Source organism: Penicillium vulpinum (genome assembly GCF_028829585.1).
Source record: "Penicillium vulpinum strain IBT 29486 chromosome Unknown utg000004l_segment0_segment0, whole genome shotgun sequence".
Taxonomy (NCBI): domain Eukaryota; kingdom Fungi; phylum Ascomycota; class Eurotiomycetes; order Eurotiales; family Aspergillaceae; genus Penicillium; species Penicillium vulpinum.
Genome location: NW_026643244.1, coordinates 3,010,213 through 3,028,113, shown reverse-complemented (window position 1 = coordinate 3,028,113; position 17,901 = coordinate 3,010,213). Strand labels below are relative to the sequence as shown.

At 46.1% G+C, this 17,901-nt stretch overlaps 7 protein-coding genes across 7 annotated transcripts; 3 read left to right on the top strand and 4 right to left on the bottom strand.

Annotated features, from left to right (window-relative positions):
- Positions 1-1,162: 1,162 nt before the first annotated feature.
- On the top strand, positions 1,163-2,417 carry N7479_009640 (uncharacterized protein; the record flags this gene model as incomplete). The annotated part of the gene is made up of 4 exons (XM_057257333.1): positions 1,163-1,808; positions 1,867-1,959; positions 2,007-2,055; positions 2,099-2,417. 4 exons carry the CDS (start codon positions 1,163-1,165, stop codon positions 2,415-2,417), a joined length of 1,107 nt encoding a protein of 368 aa, XP_057104791.1.
- Positions 2,418-3,655: 1,238 nt separating this feature from the next.
- On the bottom strand, positions 3,656-5,524 carry N7479_009639 (uncharacterized protein; the record flags this gene model as incomplete). Its single annotated transcript, XM_057257332.1, has 1 exon — positions 3,656-5,524. The coding sequence occupies one exon, from the start codon at positions 5,522-5,524 to the stop codon at positions 3,656-3,658; it is 1,869 nt and encodes a 622-aa protein (XP_057104790.1).
- A 1,006-nt stretch (positions 5,525-6,530) lies between these two features.
- On the top strand, positions 6,531-10,723 carry N7479_009638 (ABC transporter integral membrane type 1; the record flags this gene model as incomplete). The annotated part of the gene is made up of 5 exons (XM_057257331.1): positions 6,531-6,740; positions 6,794-7,841; positions 8,452-8,848; positions 8,912-8,918; positions 10,643-10,723. The coding sequence occupies 5 exons, from the start codon at positions 6,531-6,533 to the stop codon at positions 10,721-10,723; spliced, it is 1,743 nt and encodes a 580-aa protein (XP_057104789.1).
- Positions 10,724-13,741: 3,018 nt separating this feature from the next.
- Positions 13,742-13,987, top strand: N7479_009637 (serine/threonine protein kinase; the record flags this gene model as incomplete). The annotated part of the gene is made up of 1 exon (XM_057257330.1): positions 13,742-13,987. The coding sequence occupies one exon, from the start codon at positions 13,742-13,744 to the stop codon at positions 13,985-13,987; it is 246 nt and encodes an 81-aa protein (XP_057104788.1).
- Positions 13,988-14,694: 707 nt separating this feature from the next.
- N7479_009636 (Haloacid dehalogenase type II) lies at positions 14,695-15,405 on the bottom strand (the record flags this gene model as incomplete). The annotated part of the gene is made up of 1 exon (XM_057257329.1): positions 14,695-15,405. The coding sequence occupies one exon, from the start codon at positions 15,403-15,405 to the stop codon at positions 14,695-14,697; it is 711 nt and encodes a 236-aa protein (XP_057104787.1).
- Positions 15,406-15,556: 151 nt separating this feature from the next.
- Positions 15,557-16,149, bottom strand: N7479_009635 (uncharacterized protein; the record flags this gene model as incomplete). The annotated part of the gene is made up of 2 exons (XM_057257328.1): positions 15,557-15,589; positions 15,787-16,149. 2 exons carry the CDS (start codon positions 16,147-16,149, stop codon positions 15,557-15,559), a joined length of 396 nt encoding a protein of 131 aa, XP_057104786.1.
- Positions 16,150-16,669: 520 nt separating this feature from the next.
- On the bottom strand, positions 16,670-17,092 carry N7479_009634 (uncharacterized protein; the record flags this gene model as incomplete). The annotated part of the gene is made up of 1 exon (XM_057257327.1): positions 16,670-17,092. The coding sequence occupies one exon, from the start codon at positions 17,090-17,092 to the stop codon at positions 16,670-16,672; it is 423 nt and encodes a 140-aa protein (XP_057104785.1).
- Positions 17,093-17,901: the final 809 nt, after the last annotated feature.

The window sequence follows — 17,901 nt, the reverse complement described above, 5'->3', positions numbered from 1 at the left end:
TCTCTCTCTCTTCAAGGGGAGCGTGTTTTTTTTTAAATAAATATACGGCGCAGAATTCGCATCATAAATGGTAAGTAGGTCTGAACATGAATATGTCTCATCATAATTTCTTCACTGATATTCCTTCGTAAAGAATTTGTTGGTGTCCTTTGCTAAGAAGGCTGGACGGCTGTCTTTGAACCATGGCAGATATTTATCTACTCGCTTTGATTTTATTGACACCTCCATACATGTGTACCTATACTATCGGATATAATGTTATGAGTAGAGATTTAATTACTTACACAACGATCCAGCCCAGAATCGGCGAACCCACCCATTAGCTCTACTGTGGCGGAGGAAGGCGGTGCGGGATAGGCTTTCCATTAAGGAAGCCCCCACCCGGGCTCCATCCTTCATCAATCCCACTACCATCATCATCATCTCTACAAATTGAATATCCTTGCCCTATGAGCCCTTTGAATATTAATTTCCAACACACCTAGTAGTATCTACGGACACAGTGATAAATTACATGGTTACAAGTTACATAAGAAGTGCCGCGACGGGACCCGAAAACAATTGGGAAGCATGTAGACAGCTTTAATTTGCTCGACAAAGGAACTATACATAAACATCGAGAGTGGTTTCACCACCTTGTCAAAATAAATGGACGATCAACCGTTTTTACAGTAATGCTGTTTAGCCAGATTGCCTAGCATATTCTAGTAGATAATCTCGTTGGTGTCTCTTTTCTTTCTGCCAGCACCACGCGTATATGATAGCTCATATACGAATCTTGGAAGGTCTCAGGAATTATCAATACACAATCAAGCTTTAACCCATATGCCAACGTGTTCAAGGTCATCAAAGTAATCAAAGTGTACAATTGAGCTGTTGACGGGTTATTGATTTTCCTGTGCCTTTCAGAGATACATCTTCATACAGATCATATTGAGATTAAAATACGATATCATGGTTTTGTTACTGTATGATTGACACTCGAGCGCAATCTTCTCTCCCTTTTTATTGTGCTCTTTCTCTCCATTTATCCTCAATCACAACGAAGAACTTGCTGAAGATCGCAACTATGAACCACCCGATTCATATCATAGATCCAGATGGCGAAGTGATAATCGTATTGCAGAATGCAAACTCCCCATTTGCTCATACGGCCGAGCATATGATCCCTGAAAAACTCTCTCATGGCCTTAAACAGGCTGCTCCTGGAGATGCTGTCCCCAAAGGCACTGTTCCCGAAGGCACTGTTCCCGAAGGCACTGTTCCCGAAGGCACTATTCCCGAAGACGCCGCTTTCGAACACACTGCTGTGGAAAACCAAATGTCTGAACCAATGGATAGAAGAGAATTCCTCATCCAGGTCTCTGCAAAGCATATGATGTTTGCCTCATCGGTTTTCAAGAAAACTCTCACCGGCAGTTGGAAGGAAAGTGAACTTTATCTGAAGAAAGGCTCAGTTGAGGTTACGGCAGACGGCTGGGATTCCGAAGCGCTCTTGATTATTCTTCGTGCGATACACTGTCAATACAACCAAATACCAAAAAAGGTGACTCTAGAGATGCTCGCTAAGATTTCAGTGATAGCCGACTACTACGATTGCAAAGATGTTCTATACATAATGACAGATATATGGATCGGTTCTCTGGATGAAAAAGTTACAACATGTTCACGAGACCTAATGCTCTGGTTATGGGTTTCTTGGTTTTTTAAGCGCCCTACACGGTTCAAAGAAGTAACATCAACTGTTATGTCATTGGCTGACGGTCTGATTGATGTTCGGGGCCTTCCGTTCCCCGATAGAGTCATCGGTAAGAGACAATGCAAAAAGGTGGCACGAAAAGTGGATGGTTCCTAATCTAATTGCAGGGTCAATGGACAAATCTCGACAAGAGGCTATCGAGAACGTGATACTCCTTCTTTATGAGACACGTGAGGCCTTTTTAAGCGGAAATCGAGGTTGTGAGTTTGAATGCAAATCAATCATGTATGGGGCTCTTACTATGCAGATTCGGTCAAGGCCTCTTCTTTCACCGAGGCCTGCACCTCCTTTTCTGGGTATTAGCCACGAAAATCTCATACAGGCTGTATCATCATTCAGATCGCCATATTGGTATAAACCATCCTTCACATCCTCGAAGCGTGGTCAAGCTTATGGCCATGAGTTCGGTCAAGCTTATGACCATGAGTTCGGTCAAGCTTATGACCATGAGTTCGGTCAAGCTTATGACCATGAGTTCGGTCAAGCTTATGACCATGAGTTCGGTCAAGCTTATGACCATGAGTTCGGTCAAGCTTATGGCCATGAGCTCGGTCAAGCTTATGCCCATGAGTGTTCTGACTCAAAATTCGCTCCGCTGTTCGCGAGTTTGAACTGTTCCATCGAGGGACTGGAACTAGAAAAATTCTCTAATTCCTAATTGGAATTTCCAAGGTTTTTCAGTCAAGGAGGGCATACTATACCACAAACTTCCTTTTTCTTTTCTTTTCTTTTCTTTTCTCTCTCTTCGATTGCCTCTCACCGGCACAAATTGGAGAGACGCAGATGTTCCAAGTAGCCATAGGTCTCTATAGCTATTTCATATTGTTTCTTTGCTACATTTAGTTGTATCGACCATTTGAGAAGCGATTAGTGACGAGCTTTGAATAATAGAGGTCACAATGCGTAACTCGGAAAGGTGAAACCTTTCAGGTATAGAGCTCCGGTTACTATCAATGGCCGGGATGAGACTTAGAGCAATGATTAAGATTGTATCTGGGTTTCCACTTCATGCGGTCTCACATTTGTGGTTAAGTTGTCCTCATATTGTTCCGAAACTATTGAAACCAGAAAAAAGGCCTTGATTAGTACCAATGTAATATGCGCGATATATTTCAAAAAGATGTGATAAAACCATATCTATGTAGTGGAAGGTCTTGGCTTTCCTCTTCCGTTTTAGTGATCAGCGAGGCTTTTTGCTCTCTTAGTAGATTTGAGCTCGCACTGATTAGGGTCTGTACTCCGCGAAGAAACAGCTTAACGGCAGGATTCGGGCTCTCGTTTATTTTCTGCAAGGAGAACTAGTTTTTATACCAGTTGATTGGAGATGCCAACAGCGAATGGTATCAATATCTAAGCAGTAAATCTAAATCCAACCACAAAACCAAAGCAGTCGACGGATAATGGATATAGTAGTTGCAACCTTGGAATATACCCGCGTGGAGTAACTTAAGAAAAAGGTCCACTCTGTACTGAGTATAGGTACATAGTGACTAGACACAAGTAATTACTCCCCCTGGCCCTAGTTCACCGTTATACTGCCTTCCTAAAACGCGTATCCATAAATACACCCTGAAATAGTACACGAAGCTACTTTTTTCTCAAAGGCTGTATTCTTTTTCCTCCTAGACTCCATGCCATATTAGTCAAAGGTTATACATAGAGAAGTCATTTTCACAATTCAGCCTTCCACCATCCTTTTCTGCCGTTAAGTTGTAAAACTGAGAAGTGGAAGAAAGTATCTAAAGGAAAAGACATCGAGAAAGAACATCAAAACGCCTGCCAAAAAAGACATCACACGGCCGTCTATGTGACCGAATATTCGTGGGGAGATGACATATATAGTTAGCTGGATGTAAAGGCATGCAGCAAAATCAGCAGGTTTTGCACAAGCAATTCTCATTCGTCGCCGATGAGACCACGAGCATAAGGCTTGTGATTGGCATAGCACTGAATTTCCTGTTCCTCAGGAAGAGTGCCATGTAGAATATAAGCTTTAGCAATTCGATCCGTGCAGTCTGACCTGTCACGTCTAGAGCTATGCCCATAAGCATGGTGAACAATCAACCGGGCGTTCTGTCCCATCTCTGCTAGAAGTCTCCTTCCATTGCGCAACGGGGTTGCGGGGTCATATGGAGAAGCGATAAGCAAAGCAGGGGTTTTGAGAGTGTGGTTGAGATTGCCACGGTACACCTCCGAAGGACGGTCCCAATAGGTATTGTAATATCGACAAGGAAAAACAGCGAAGAAGCGAGAATTGCCTGCCATCCAGCTCCGGTCAGACATGGTCTCCCACAACTGATCCCACCAGTCAAGCCCATCTGGAAGGGGCGCATCGTACGAATCTGAACAGATCACGAAAAAATCCAGTTCACTGGAAGATGGAACGTAGGGGTATAATGGCTTTTCGGAATGGTCGCTCCACGAGAGATCTAGGGAGTTGGCAGCAAGAGTGGCATTCCCTGCCTCGAGCTCATAGAGCATTTGTGCCGTCTCTGGCCAATCCATTGGCCTATACATAGCCCGATATAGAACCCTCTCCACGAGTGCTGAGTAAGTGACCAGGGAAGGACCGCCTGATTCAGTGTACGCGGATCGAGGGCGCACTTTGAGTGACTCAAGTAGCTGTGTCATACGCGCTTCAAGCTGTGCGAGGGTGACGGGTCCGTCCTGGCTAGGAACAGGATTTGCCAATGCGCACCCCTTTGGACCGGCGATGATACACTCTCCCAAGAAGCCGTCGCGCCATGCATCTGTCGCATTGTCGAGAGCAGTCCAGCCAAAGCCGCCCAAAAGGCGATGATCCTTGACATATTCCGTACCATCGAGGATCAAACGACCCGCTCGGTTAGGAAACATGTTGACATACGTCTGACCAATCCCCGTACCATAGCTAACCAAATATCCCGTGACTACTTCTTCACGGAGTGCTTTTCGGATCTCATCTAGGTCGCGTGCCACTGACGCCGTGCTGACGAAGCGACCAAAATCCCCCAACCGCTGCTGGCACGCAAAGACTGTAGCATTGTTCATGGCATCCGTAGCCTCTAGTTGGGCCTTTGGAGCTTCCTCGCGATAGTGATTTGCCAGGAGTGACCATCTGTCCCGGAGCTTGTCTTGAGGGAAACATGCCGCGGCAGGGAGGGAAAAGTTCACACCACGAGGGTCCCACCCTAGTACATCGAGTTGTCCGTCACTTAAGCGGTTAGTCGTCTCTTCAGCAGCATCCCAAAGGAAAAATGTCCCGCTTCCTCCCGGGCCTCCTGGGTTTATGATGATAGTGCGCTCACTCTTGTGGCTCATGGGTGACATGCTGGAATCGTTCCGATAAGCCAAACCAGCGACCTGGAACTTGGTAACTGCAATGCGGACAATACGATGGTCTGAGGTGTTGTGATAATTGAGTGGGAGATCCAAGTATCCACACAGGTAGATGCCCTGACCCGTGCTCCCCCAGCTCCAATGGTCGGGATTGGGGTCGAACAGGGCAGCCCATGATTGTCCTGGAGTCGGGTCATCCAGAGGCGGCGGACGACTGGTATCAGTGCAAGGGAGAAAGTGGAATGGGTCATTCTCTTGTGGGAATGATCCATAGGGCAAGTCTTGAACTTGAGGTTCGTCCCGCGAGACCCAGCCCCCTGTTAGGATGGGGAATTTACCGAGTCCGACCAGGCCCACTATCCCTGCTGCTGTTGCTATCGAGACAATGCTTCTTCTCCAGGACCATGTTCGAGGCTGAGGTGTAGAAACGTGTTTTATTTTTTCCATCACTAATTTCCTAGGGGACTAAGGTGGATGTCGCTGTCTAAAGGTTCAGCCGTGTGATTTTGAGGTTGCAGTTGACGGAATCACGCCATTGTGTTCATTGGGCCGATTAGAGTGTTTACAGGGGTTGTTATAGGCTAACTCGTCGCTACAGGCACTAGCGTAAATACATATTGAGAGAGACTTTTCTCACTGTTTAGGCTACCATAATGCCGTTCTAACTACTCCGTACTCCGTACATAATATTGCAAATATAGCCTTGAGGTTGTAAGCAGTGGACCTGTGAATTGCTTTATGTGGTACAGTCCCTCCGCAAAAGTCTCCGTACGGTCGGATATCGACACCAGTGTTTTCGCGAATACCTAAGTATTTTTCCGAGCATAGGGCGCGGAGTTGAGGCTGTAATTGAGGCAAATGAATGGTACACTAAGTATTAAAAATAATCTGAATCCTATAGCTAATTGGCTACCTGAATTATAATTTTTTATATTTTTATCTTCAAAATTGGGGGAGTAAAAATTGAATTAAATACATATGTATGTAGGTTATACTTGGTGAAATCAAGAGTGTGTAATATATATTTGATAGGGCCCCGACCGTACGGAACCTTTTGCGGTAGAACTGTATTTTGAATTACTATCGAAGCTAGCGGACTAGAGCGTCTGGGAGTGATATAAAAGTAAAACCAGGGGCTATAACTCACCTAATCCTAATGGGGATCCCGAATTTGTCGTGGATCAGGGGGTGTCCAATCTTAATCTCCTGTGGATTGACAAGCTTTATAATCTTAATCTCCTCCTGGGGTATGATAGGACTAAATAAGTTATGATGTGCCATGAGTCATTATGAGTGGCCAGTGACAGCTGTCTGTGATTGGCCACGCAAGTATAGCAGAAGGGATGAAACAATACTTCAAAATGTTCAGCATCCTCTTATAGCAAGCTTCTGGCGCACAAGCAATCGTGTTAACAGTTCATAAGCCCGTATTTTCGAGGGCTAGACCATCAAAATGTCAGATCGAGGCGTCCCCCCTGTGGTGCCCGGTCTGCAGTTAAACGAAGACGAGAAAGGGATACTTAAGCGCCAAATACACACGCCAAAGTCGCAGATGAGTCGCCTGTGGCTTTTGTATACATGTGCAACGACCTATGAGCTATTTATCTTGGCTATAAGCTCAATTGCAGCGATAGTTGGAGGGGCCCTTCAACCCGTATCTTTTGTGAGCTGTTTTCCATAGCCATTTAATCTCCTAAGCTAATTTCCGCTATGCAGCTCTTTTTAGGTGGCTTGGCCCAGGCATTTAAAGAATTCTTCCTGGGAACATCTTCGGGCTCTCATCTTTCATCCCTGGTCGCAAGATTCGCTCTTTATTATGTATACATCGCTATTGGACAGTTTGTTTCGGTTTACATCTCTACGGCCGGATTCATGATAGGAGGGGAAAACATAACCCAACGACTCCGAGAGAAATACCTCGCCGCTATCCTCCGCCAAAATATAGCATTCTTCGATGTCCTAGGAGCTGGAGAAATAACAACTAGAATCACTGCTGATATGAATCTGATCCAAGATTCCTTGACGGGCAAACTTTCTCTGACTCTATACTCCTGTGCCAATTTTGGGGCGGCTTTTATCATCAGCTTTGCGAAAAGCTGGCGCATGGCTCTGATTCTGATATCCGCAATTGTGGCAGAAACTGGATCTATGAGTATATGCTCTTCTTTTATGGTGAAGTATACCAACATGTCTTTATTAGCATATGCAGACGGATCGACAGCCGCTGAGGAGGCCATCAGTTCAATCAGACATGTTACTGCATTTGGGATCCAAGACAAGCTGGCCGATCGGTATCAGAAGTTCCTCACCAAGGCAGAGAGGTATGGTCTTCAAAGTCGCATTGCTCTTGCAACTATGATGGCTATCATGAACGGTGTCATATTCTGGACTTACGGGTTGACGTTTTGGCAAGGGTCTCGTTATCTTGTTGTTGACGAGATTGAATTGGGTGCTCTTGTCACCATTCTCCTTGCTACGCTGACCGGAGCGTTCACGTTTGGTAACATAGCACCCAATTTCCAAGCATTTGCAACGGGTATTGCAGCTACGGGAAAGATTCTTGCAACTGTGTCGAGGAAGTCGCCGCTAGATCCATCATCATCCAGAGGAAACAAGCTACAACCTGTGTCTGGGACAATAGAGCTGAAGAACATTTGCTTTGTTTACCCTTCTAGGCCTGATGTACTGACTTTGGATGGGATAAATCTTTTATTTACAGCTGGAAAGACGACCGCTATAGTTGGTGCTTCTGGCTGTGGAAAAAGTACATTGGCAGGCCTGATTGAAAGGTTTTATGAACCAATAAGCGGCGAAATATGTTAGCCTTCTTTTTCTGTGAAAGAGGAAACATTGCTAATAGCATATTTAGTGCTCGATGGGCATGACATCACATCTCTAAACTTGCAATGGCTACGCCAACAAGTAGCGATCGTCACCCAACAACCCACACTATTTGCCACAACTATATTCGAAAACATCAGGTTTGGTCTAATAGGTACTGAACACGAAAACTCTCCTTATAGTGTGATAGAAAATCTTGTGTTCGATGCTGCAAAGAAAGCGAACTGTTCTGAATTCATTTCCGCCTTGCCAGACGGATTCCAGACCAGTGTTGGTGAAAGGGGCTCATTACTTTCAGGTGGACAAAAACAGCGAGTTGCCATTGCAAGGGCTATTATTAGCGATCCGAAGGTCTTGTTGCTGGATGAGGCTACTTCGGCTCTAGATGCCCAGGCCGAGCGGCTGGTACAGGCAGCGCTTGATGTTGCTGCTAAAGGTCGGACAACGATCACAATCAGTCACCGGTATGTGTTCAATTAGACTTAGAGAAACAAACTAATTACTATTTAGACTATCCACTATCACAGCAGCAGAAAATATTGTTGTCATGTCTCACGGGCGTGTTGTTGAGCAAGGCACCCACAACGACCTACTTGAGAAACGATCAGTGTATTACGAGTTAGTAGAGAAGCAGCGCATGTCAACCGAAAGGAGTATTGTCATCAGTGAAGCAAAGTCTGCTCTCGACAGTCCTGAGCTTACCGACTTGAAAGATGAGGACATGGATTCCAAGAAGTACACATACGAGATGGGACAGCACCGGGGAGCCCCAGACTGCGAAAAAGATTTCGAACGGGAGCCTGACCGTGAATACTCCGAATACTCCTTATGGGCGTTAATCAAGTTCATCGCCAGCTTCAACAAGGAGGAAACCCTCACCATGATTTGGGGCCTGTTTTTTTCAATCGTCACAGGCGCTGGAAATCCCACGTAAAATATCTATATTCCCATGCAGATGTGCAGAATATTGATGCTGACTGACCATTTACCTAGACAAGCCGTGTTCTACGGCAAGGCAATCGCGGCAATGTCGTTACCCCCTGATATGTATGGAAAGTTAAGTCACGATGTCAACTTCTGGAGTTTGATGTATTTGATGCTGGGATTTACTGCGTTCCTGGGCTGGGGAGCATCAGGTCTATGTTTCGCTTACTGTTCTGAGCGCTTGATTCATCGTGCTCGGGATCGGTCTTTCCGAGCAATGCTTCATCAGGATATTTTCATGTTCGACAAAGCTGAATTCTCCTCCGGGTCGCTTACATCTTCGCTATCCACGGATGCCACTAATCTCGCGGGAATGAGTGGTGTGACACTAGGCTCTATCTTCATTGTCTCAACGACTTTAGTTGCTGGCGTGGCTGTATCAATTGCGATAGGCTGGAAGCTGGGACTCGTTTGTACCGCAACTATTCCAATTGTTCTTACTTGTGGTCTTGTCCGACTCAAGATCCTCGGGGAAATAGCTCGACAGTCGAAGGCGGCTTATGCAGCTTCAGCGACTTATGCGTGTGAGGCAAGTTCTGCTATCAAGACGGTTGCATCTTTAAATCTCGAAAGCCATGTACAGCGAGAGTATCACAACATATTGGAATCACAGCGGCAAAAGTCGGTTGTTTCAACGCTGAAGTCATCGACATTTTATGCAGCCTCACAGTCGGCCAACTTTCTCTGTATAGCGCTGGCTTTCTGGTATGGGGGAAGTTTAATTATCCACGAAGGCTATTCTATGGTGCAGTTCTTCATCGCATATGCAGCTGTTATCTCTGGCGCATTCAGCGCCGGGGCTATCTTCTCTTTTGCGCCAGATATGAGCAAATCCCGCCAGGCGGCCCAAGATATCAAAACGCTGTTGGACCGGCCTGTCAACATCGACGCCCGTCAAGAAACTGGCGAGTCGTTAACGAAAATGGATGGCAGCTTGGAACTGCGAAATATATATTTCCGATACCCTAACAGACCGGAGAGGGCGATTGTGAATGGCCTAAGCTTGAGGATTCAACCGGGACAATACATAGGACTTGTAGGAGCGAGTGGATGTGGGAAGAGTACCATTATTGCTTTGTTGGAGCGGTTTTTTGATCCCGAAGCGGGAGAGATATTGGTCGATGGGAAAGACATTTCCAAGTTGAATGTCAAGAGCTACAGGAGTCACCTTGCTCTGGTTAGTCAAGAGCCAACACTGTATGAAGGAAGCATCAAGGAGAACATTACCCTGGGAGCCAATGACGAGGACGTCTCTGAGGAGAAAATTATCAAAGCATGCCAGGATGCCAATATCTATGAGTTCATCCAATCTCTACCGTGAGCCGTCTCTTTCCGTCGCACCGCTTTCTGGATTCTTCTTTCCGCATTTCTTGATTGCACTGAGACATACATCTACTAATACCCAGCCCAGTGATGGCTTCTCGACGGTCATAGGAGCGAGGGGTGGCATGCTCTCTGGTGGCCAGCAACAACGAATAGCCATTGCCCGAGCACTTCTTCGTGATCCACGTATCCTCCTCCTAGACGAGGCAACTTCTGCGCTTGATTCGGAGTCGGAAAAGGTCGTCCAGGATGCTCTGAATGCGGCTGCTCAAGGCCGAACGACGGTGGCCGTTGCCCATCGGATAAGTACGGTGCAGAAGGCCGATCGTATTTATGGTAACACACCAATATTTCATTTGAAAATATGGAGACTAACTTTAGCTTGCAGTGTTGCATGACGGCAATATCATGGAACAGGGAACGCACCGAGAGTTGATGGACCTTGAGGGCAGGTACTTTGAGCTGGTGAAATTGCAAAGCTTGGAGCGATCGGACTAGAAAAGATAGACGGCGATGAGAGAACGGAGCGCTAGTAATTCTCTTGGTACATCTAGATCGATGTTCTCGGCGTGCAAAACAGATCCCTGGTATGCATATTTTAATCCTTCCATCTTGTCAAAATAGAATCGCGACTTTGATCGACCTCGTCCTTCCCGAAAACCTCAAACCTTTTCAGATACCAATCCTGACCTTTCCACCCCTTTCCCTCACTACCAACCAAAACTGCGTCAGTCTCCGGTCGCATGAGGTAGACGACGGTATACCTGGTACAGTTGAGGGCATCCTGGTCTTAGGGCTGAGGTATAGGTTTCCAAAGACATTTCGCGGTGTATGGAGCAGAGCGATTGGTGGTTGGATAAAGTTGGAGATTCTGCCATAGCAATCTGTCCCATGCTTGTCACTGATGTTATCATCGGATGATTTGAGACTCAAGGGACGGGTTGTTCAAGAAATCCTCTTAACCACGGCCGGAAGGTGGTTTGATCGCCGATCGGAAAACGTAAGACAAACTGGAAACAGGAGACGAATCAGACTATAAGCACACTTCCAGTCTTTCTTGATCTGATTGTATCCTGTACACACCTTGTTGGGATCGAACCTTCATATTCTCCTCCGCAATCCCCAGCTCAACCCCAAGTGTATCCTGTCGACTGACAGCCTACAGGTTGCTACCAACCTGATCTCGGATCATAGCCCGGAGTTAGGTGCACAATCCACCTGACAACGGTAGCAATTGGGCGGGATTGTTCCCTGTCATTCCACACTGGATGCAGAAATGTGTGTAGCAACCACGAATTCTGTGTAGGGTAGTGCTGGTGACCCAGAGGGCCCAGATGCTGGGAACCCATTCGAGCCTCGTATGAACTTCACAATTGACGATCCAGCTGGTGTTCCATGTTTTGTAGTAGTCAGACCAGCTCTCCCTTGTAGTTGTATCTCTCCGCAATGGCGTTAATAGTCGAGGAGGCCGATCTGCAAATCGAACCTTTAGTAGTTGTATTGCATAAAGGAAAATTGAGGAATAGAAAGCTCCACTCACTTAATATAGAGCCCCCAAGAGAGCTGTAACATTCTTCCTTGGCTGGCTGGTGGGGCCAGAGAAACTGTGGTCAGTAAAATAGGCATTGATAAAGCCATGTTGGGTCTCTGTGGTCGAGCTGTCGGATCCAGCCGGGCTTGAAGGAGACAATGTCTCCACCTGCGGGCCATGTGGAGTTGAAGACGACGTGGGCCACGTTAGACCTCAGGAAGGATAAAGCATAGTGTCAGGAACAAAGAAATCATCATAGTTGATCCAGAGCACGAACATTGCACGGCTATCTCCGCGGACATGGTACAACATCGTACGCCACCATTGTGACTGTGAGTGCTGTCAGTCCCCTGACCAATGCAAGAGATTTGATCTGGAAGCCTGGGAATGCAACATTTTGACATAGGTCTGTGTATTCTATTATCTACATATGCAGGCAAGTGGAATATCTAGGATAAAAGCACAACTAGAGACGGCTGCTGCACTGTGGCTTTAGACTTTAGATGCAAGGCTTGCATCATATCCAAACATCAAATTTGAAGATAAAAAGGATGGAGACAATCTAGACAGATGAACTTTATTTCCAGCTACAAGGCTCGCACCCTTTTATCCAAGGAGAATTGTCAACATGGAGCGGATAGGCACAGCTACACTGAGTACACAGCACACAAGGAGCGAACTTGGTAGTCAGACGCGTCAATGAATCAAATGTAAATAATGTAAATACTTCCGCAACCATGCAAGCGAACTGTTGATGAATAAAACTGCTCAAATCCCGTTTGCGTGCTCCAATTAACTATCTCAATATATGAACCATTGTCACAGTGGAACTAGACCCATCAAGAAATGCAGGAAACCTAAGTGTTCCATTTTACATGTCTTCTCCAAGCGCCCGGACAAGCCGAACAATTGATGAAAAGGTGTTTCGCATCAATCGGGGGTAGTGTGAGCCCAATGACACAGTGAGACTTAAATCAGATTCAAGCCGCGAGTTCAAAAAATTTATCCTAATGTACGGGCGTGTTCCAAATATTGCTAGTTGAAAACGACCTGGGAGAAGAAGACAGAAGAAGAAGAAGAAAGGTGGGTCTGCGGGAAGTGGGGCCGCTTTATAGTTCAATGATCGGCGTCGGAATAACTATATTCCGAGCCTAGGGGAGAAAGCCGGTGGTCGAAGTACCGTTACAAAGGGCTTCACTGGGGAAATGCGGCCGATCAAAGTATCGGAACCTCGTAAAGTATGTACCCTTCAGCTGGCCAATGAGCGTTGCAGGATTCAACTGAATAGGTACCACGTGGCCCCAGGTCCAGCCAATCAGCGTCCGTTAGCCCTAAGTCACGAATCCTCAACTGAGAATACCGTAGGTACCTAGGTAGGTACTCCGTACGGACTACATACAAGGTTCATACATATGTACGCCCTGATCATCAACCCCCTGACAAGAAAGTGCCTGACGCACAAACATACACATTTCCTCAGTCTGTCAGAGATGAGAATACTCTGGCCACGTGGGGGATTGGATTACGGTGGGTTGGATGGCGGTGTCCAACGGATGGTTGCATTTTTTACTGATATCTTCTGGCTGACAGTATCGCAATGAGCTTCTCCTATTAGGCACATTAATAAATGCTGAATCTGGCCGAAATTACAGAATAGAGGAGGTTCTGACTGACCTCAGCAATCCTCTACTGTGCGTTTACCGTGCACAGTAGTATCGGTTTAAGCCACTCCAATGTCGAAATTGACGGCTAAAACGACCAAGGGTACAGGCGGAAAAAAGGGCATATTCTCAAGAACGTGATTCCAGGGGAGTTTGGTTATCAGTCCGACTTGCAGAAGCAACTAGCAAATGCGCGAGGGGTAGTTGACACAGTCAGAGACTTTGACTTTTTTATCTACCCGTTCCTTACCGGAGACTTACTGCGTCTGTGCTAAAGTCTGCCATCTTGGTATCAGAGGATTCATATACTCCGGTACGCATTACATGGCCTCGCCGGCATGCACGATCGAGAAGTTCTCCGCAGTGGAGGGTCTCGCCACACCTAAAGACCGTTCTCAGCGTACTAACCTTTTCACAGATATCAAAGTGGACAGTATTCTCTTTGACTGTGACGAAACACCTGACGATCAAGTTGTCATCAAGAATGTCCAAATCTCAGACCTGGAGGATGTTGTTGTTGTACCATCTCGGAAATGGCCCAGATGCCCTTTGTGTGGGAATGCAATCTAGAGGAGCCCTGAAAGCTGGTGCTAGTATTGCTAGAATCAGGCTTCAGATGTGTTCTTTTTTTTTGGCACTGTGGGTTGCCCGTCACATCCCCGACTGCTTCAACCCACTGGATGCTGATACTCTCGTCAATATGATCTACATTATGCTCAATCGGATGGTATTTCGCGTTACTGATCGTTCTCACTGAGCATATATCCTATTTTGCTGATGAACCGGGCTTCACTGGATTACTGAACCACATAGGAGAGGATAACCCCTTCCAGGAGCGCTTGGTAACCCTTGCCAGCAGCTTCAACTCTGCAAACCATAGACAACCTTTCAAAGGTTGGAATCATGTGGAGCGAGATCTCAGCGACCTAGTGATCAAGATGACGAACTTGGACCCAACAAAGAGGATGGCTGCAAGGCAAGCACCCGAGCACCGCTGGCTCAGGCGAGATGAGTCAGAACTCTAGCACAATAGGAGTTCAATCAAACACTTCTTTATGATATTTTGGAGGGTTCATGCCAAATAATCGTTTTCTTGGGTCGACAGTTCAGGCATTCTAGGGTAGTGGATACGTAACAATCATTCCCATATTGGGTTATCCATCTAGTTTAATTTGTTTATTTTAGCGCTGAAGCTGTCGCATGATTCAGAAAAATGGATTTGCTATGTAGTTCTAACTATATTCTTCTCCACATATTCAAAATTACTCAATCACCACTCACAATCCCTCAATGACACCCGGAAGGTCCTCCATATTCTCCAAAAATGCATCAAACTCAGTTTTGACCACCTCCATATCCTCATCAATATCATCAGTCCACCTGTGAACGTACACAGTCCGTAATCCACACTTCTGCGCACCGCGCAGATCGTACGCATGCGCCGCAACCAGAACCACCTCCTCAGGCCGAAGTTTCACAAGCTCTAACCCCTTCTCATATGCCTCGGGACGAGGCTTGTAAGCACCCAGCAGCTGACTAGAAAACAGCATGTTGAACTCCAACCCCGAAGACCGAGCCAGGTCCAACTGCAGCCGTGTCGTACCATTCGCGTGGACGAAGACTTCCAGAGCAAGATCTTGTCGAAGACTCTTGATTGCGTCAGAGACTTCGGGCCATGCTTTCTGCGAGTGCCATGCTTCGATGATGGTATTCTTGGTCTCGACATCGAAGAGTTGTTTGTGGTCGGGTGACTGGTGAAGGAGAGTTTCCAGAGTGCGGGCAAGGGTGATGTCGATATCTTCCGGGTGGAGGTTTTTGCCAACGCGTCTGCTGGTCTCCAAGAAATATTGCCTGCGCCATTCCAGGGCAAATTGTGAGGCTTCGTCCTTGGTAATTGCTTCTGGCAATGACTGCACTACGCTGCTGTGCCAGTCGAGGCATGTTCCCATGAAGTCGAAAAAGACCGCTTTGATTCTTGGTTGAGACATTGATGTAGTTGGTTCTTGGTCAAGAGTAGAATCAAATATTGCGAAATATCTTGGGATTGTGAGTAAGCTGACATGTAGATCTGATCCTCTTGCAGATGGCGGGGAAGGTTTCGATTAGAAATCCAATTGCTTAATCCCCAGCTTGGTCATATCATCTGGTTCCACTGTCGTATATTCTCTTTACCTGAAAGCTATGATGCCCATCTTACTGTGCCCTACTAGAAAGATACATGACGCAGGGACATTTGAGAACTTGACTTCAATATCAACCGCAAAATATATTAGCGACAATATTGACAGTAAACATACATTGGTTGACATCAATCCAGTAGGTAAATTTAAACATTCCTGTCAACTTGATGTAGAAGGTCCGAGACTTACCAGATCCCGCGACCGTCTACGGAAAATATAAGTGCGATTAATAACAAACTCTCCCGACTTGACCCTCCCATAAAAGTAATCCAACATCGCTTCAGCAACTTCATAAATGGCATCCGAGTCAGGAAGCTCTCCGCCCACACGGATTGATAAACAGTGAGAGTATCTGTGGTGCATGGGTAACTCGTTGATTGTAACCTGTCGATTCACGACGCGGAACATCATAAGGCGAATCAACTCTAGATCATCAAGCCTAGCCTCATCGGGGTCAAAATACACTGTGGCCCATATAACATTGGGGCCTGATGGACCGTCGGCTATGGGGACATCGTCTATGCGAGTCCTGAACACGGTTCGTGTAGACATGTTAATTTTTGTTAGGCTATTGATTATGATGATGAGCTTGGGGACTATTTGCAGTGAGCTTTCACTTATTTCAGAGGAAACGGGGGTTGGAAGAGCTGAGTGAGTATTTTCCCCCCAGTGGTGGTGATTTCTAGGTATAGGAAATGATGATGTTTAAATATTCGCGAAATTATGTCCCATTATAGTAGACTTGAGCCGTTGATAGAAACAAGGATTCTTTTGACAACCGCTTTGTCGAGTCTTCCTCATTTGTACCAATTATAGGAATGGAGCTGACAAAGTAGTCGCGATCTTTCTTTCTCAGCCCCCGGCATCAAGCATCAATAAGTCAAATTATAGTCCAATCATCATAGCTTTACAGAGCTCATTATTATCATATCAGCCATGCGATATACCAAAACAATGAGCAAAAAGACCTTTGTTCTTCACTTTCGAGGATCAGTCTATTCCATCCTTTGTCTACACCCTCCAATATGCCAATAAAAGAAATTAATCTAAGCCAAAGAAAATCGCTTGCTACCTAAAAGGCATCCGACCTCAAATGAAAAAAGCGAAAAAGTCTCACCCGATCAATCTCAATTTTCCCAGCCGCACATTGTCCCTGATAAAAAAGTGCCAGTTCCAGCGCATCCCTAAGGAATCCATCAAGATACAAATCCCGAAACTTTGCAAAGGCCCAAAAGTCCCCACGGGCCGGTAATGAGAGACACCCCATGACTCTATGGTGCATAGGCTCCGGCGTAATAGAGACACTGCCCAGGGGTGCTTTCTTAGCAATTCTCGCGTGGATGGTGTCAGCCACTAAGTCCATGAATTCCGCATCTGTTTTGTTGCGGTTTTCTGGGGTCGCGACGAATACATTTACCCATACTATGGGTCCGCAGATGGCACATCTCTCGTCGGTGTAGATGCCGTCGCGGGTGAACATACCTTCTTGCGCCATATTTGATGGGCTTTTAATCTCCTGCTGGGTCGATTAGGGTTTGGCGGAGGGAAAGTGTTCCCTTGCTAGAAGGGCACTTCTAACTCCCACTTATGTATGTATCGTGAATCGTAGGGCAGACAAAGCCATCCCAGTTGCTGAAATGCGATTTTATTGGGTATTCTCGTATTATTATACTATCTAGGATGTTGCAGGTTCTTTGTTGGGATTGAAGGTCTATGTTTGATTGTTACAATGGCTTTCTCTGGTCAATTCAATATGAGAAATGGTCTCAATACTTGCCGTGACAAAGAGCATTGGAGGGATTTTGCTGATTTCTACACTCACTTCAGGCAATGCATGAAGGCCAAAAGGGAGACAAGCGTTGGGGTTTTTAGCGCTGACGGCTGAACTTTGGGGGTTATACATAGATAACACGCTAACCCAGATAGGCAGCGATGGTCAATGTCTTCTGTGTTCTGATTGGCTGTAAAATGGTACCTGGCCCGAGATGTCAGCCCCCATGGTCGAGACCCCTACAACAGACGGACTGGACCCTGTTTACGGACCCTCCAGGACTGTTTACTTTAAACCTGTTATGGGATTTATGAACTTCTTAGGTGTGGATGAACTTCAAATGGGCTTCTGTTCGGCATACGGAGCACTATTTATAGCGTAGTTTGAGCTGAAAAAAAGTTTCTAATACATAATCCAATTTACGAACACTTGGCATAACACGCTGGAACAAATCTCATTACCTGTGCGGTAGTTCAGCTGACTAGCGTCTCTAGAGCCTCACACCTGCTACTTGCGGTCAATGCTAAATGATC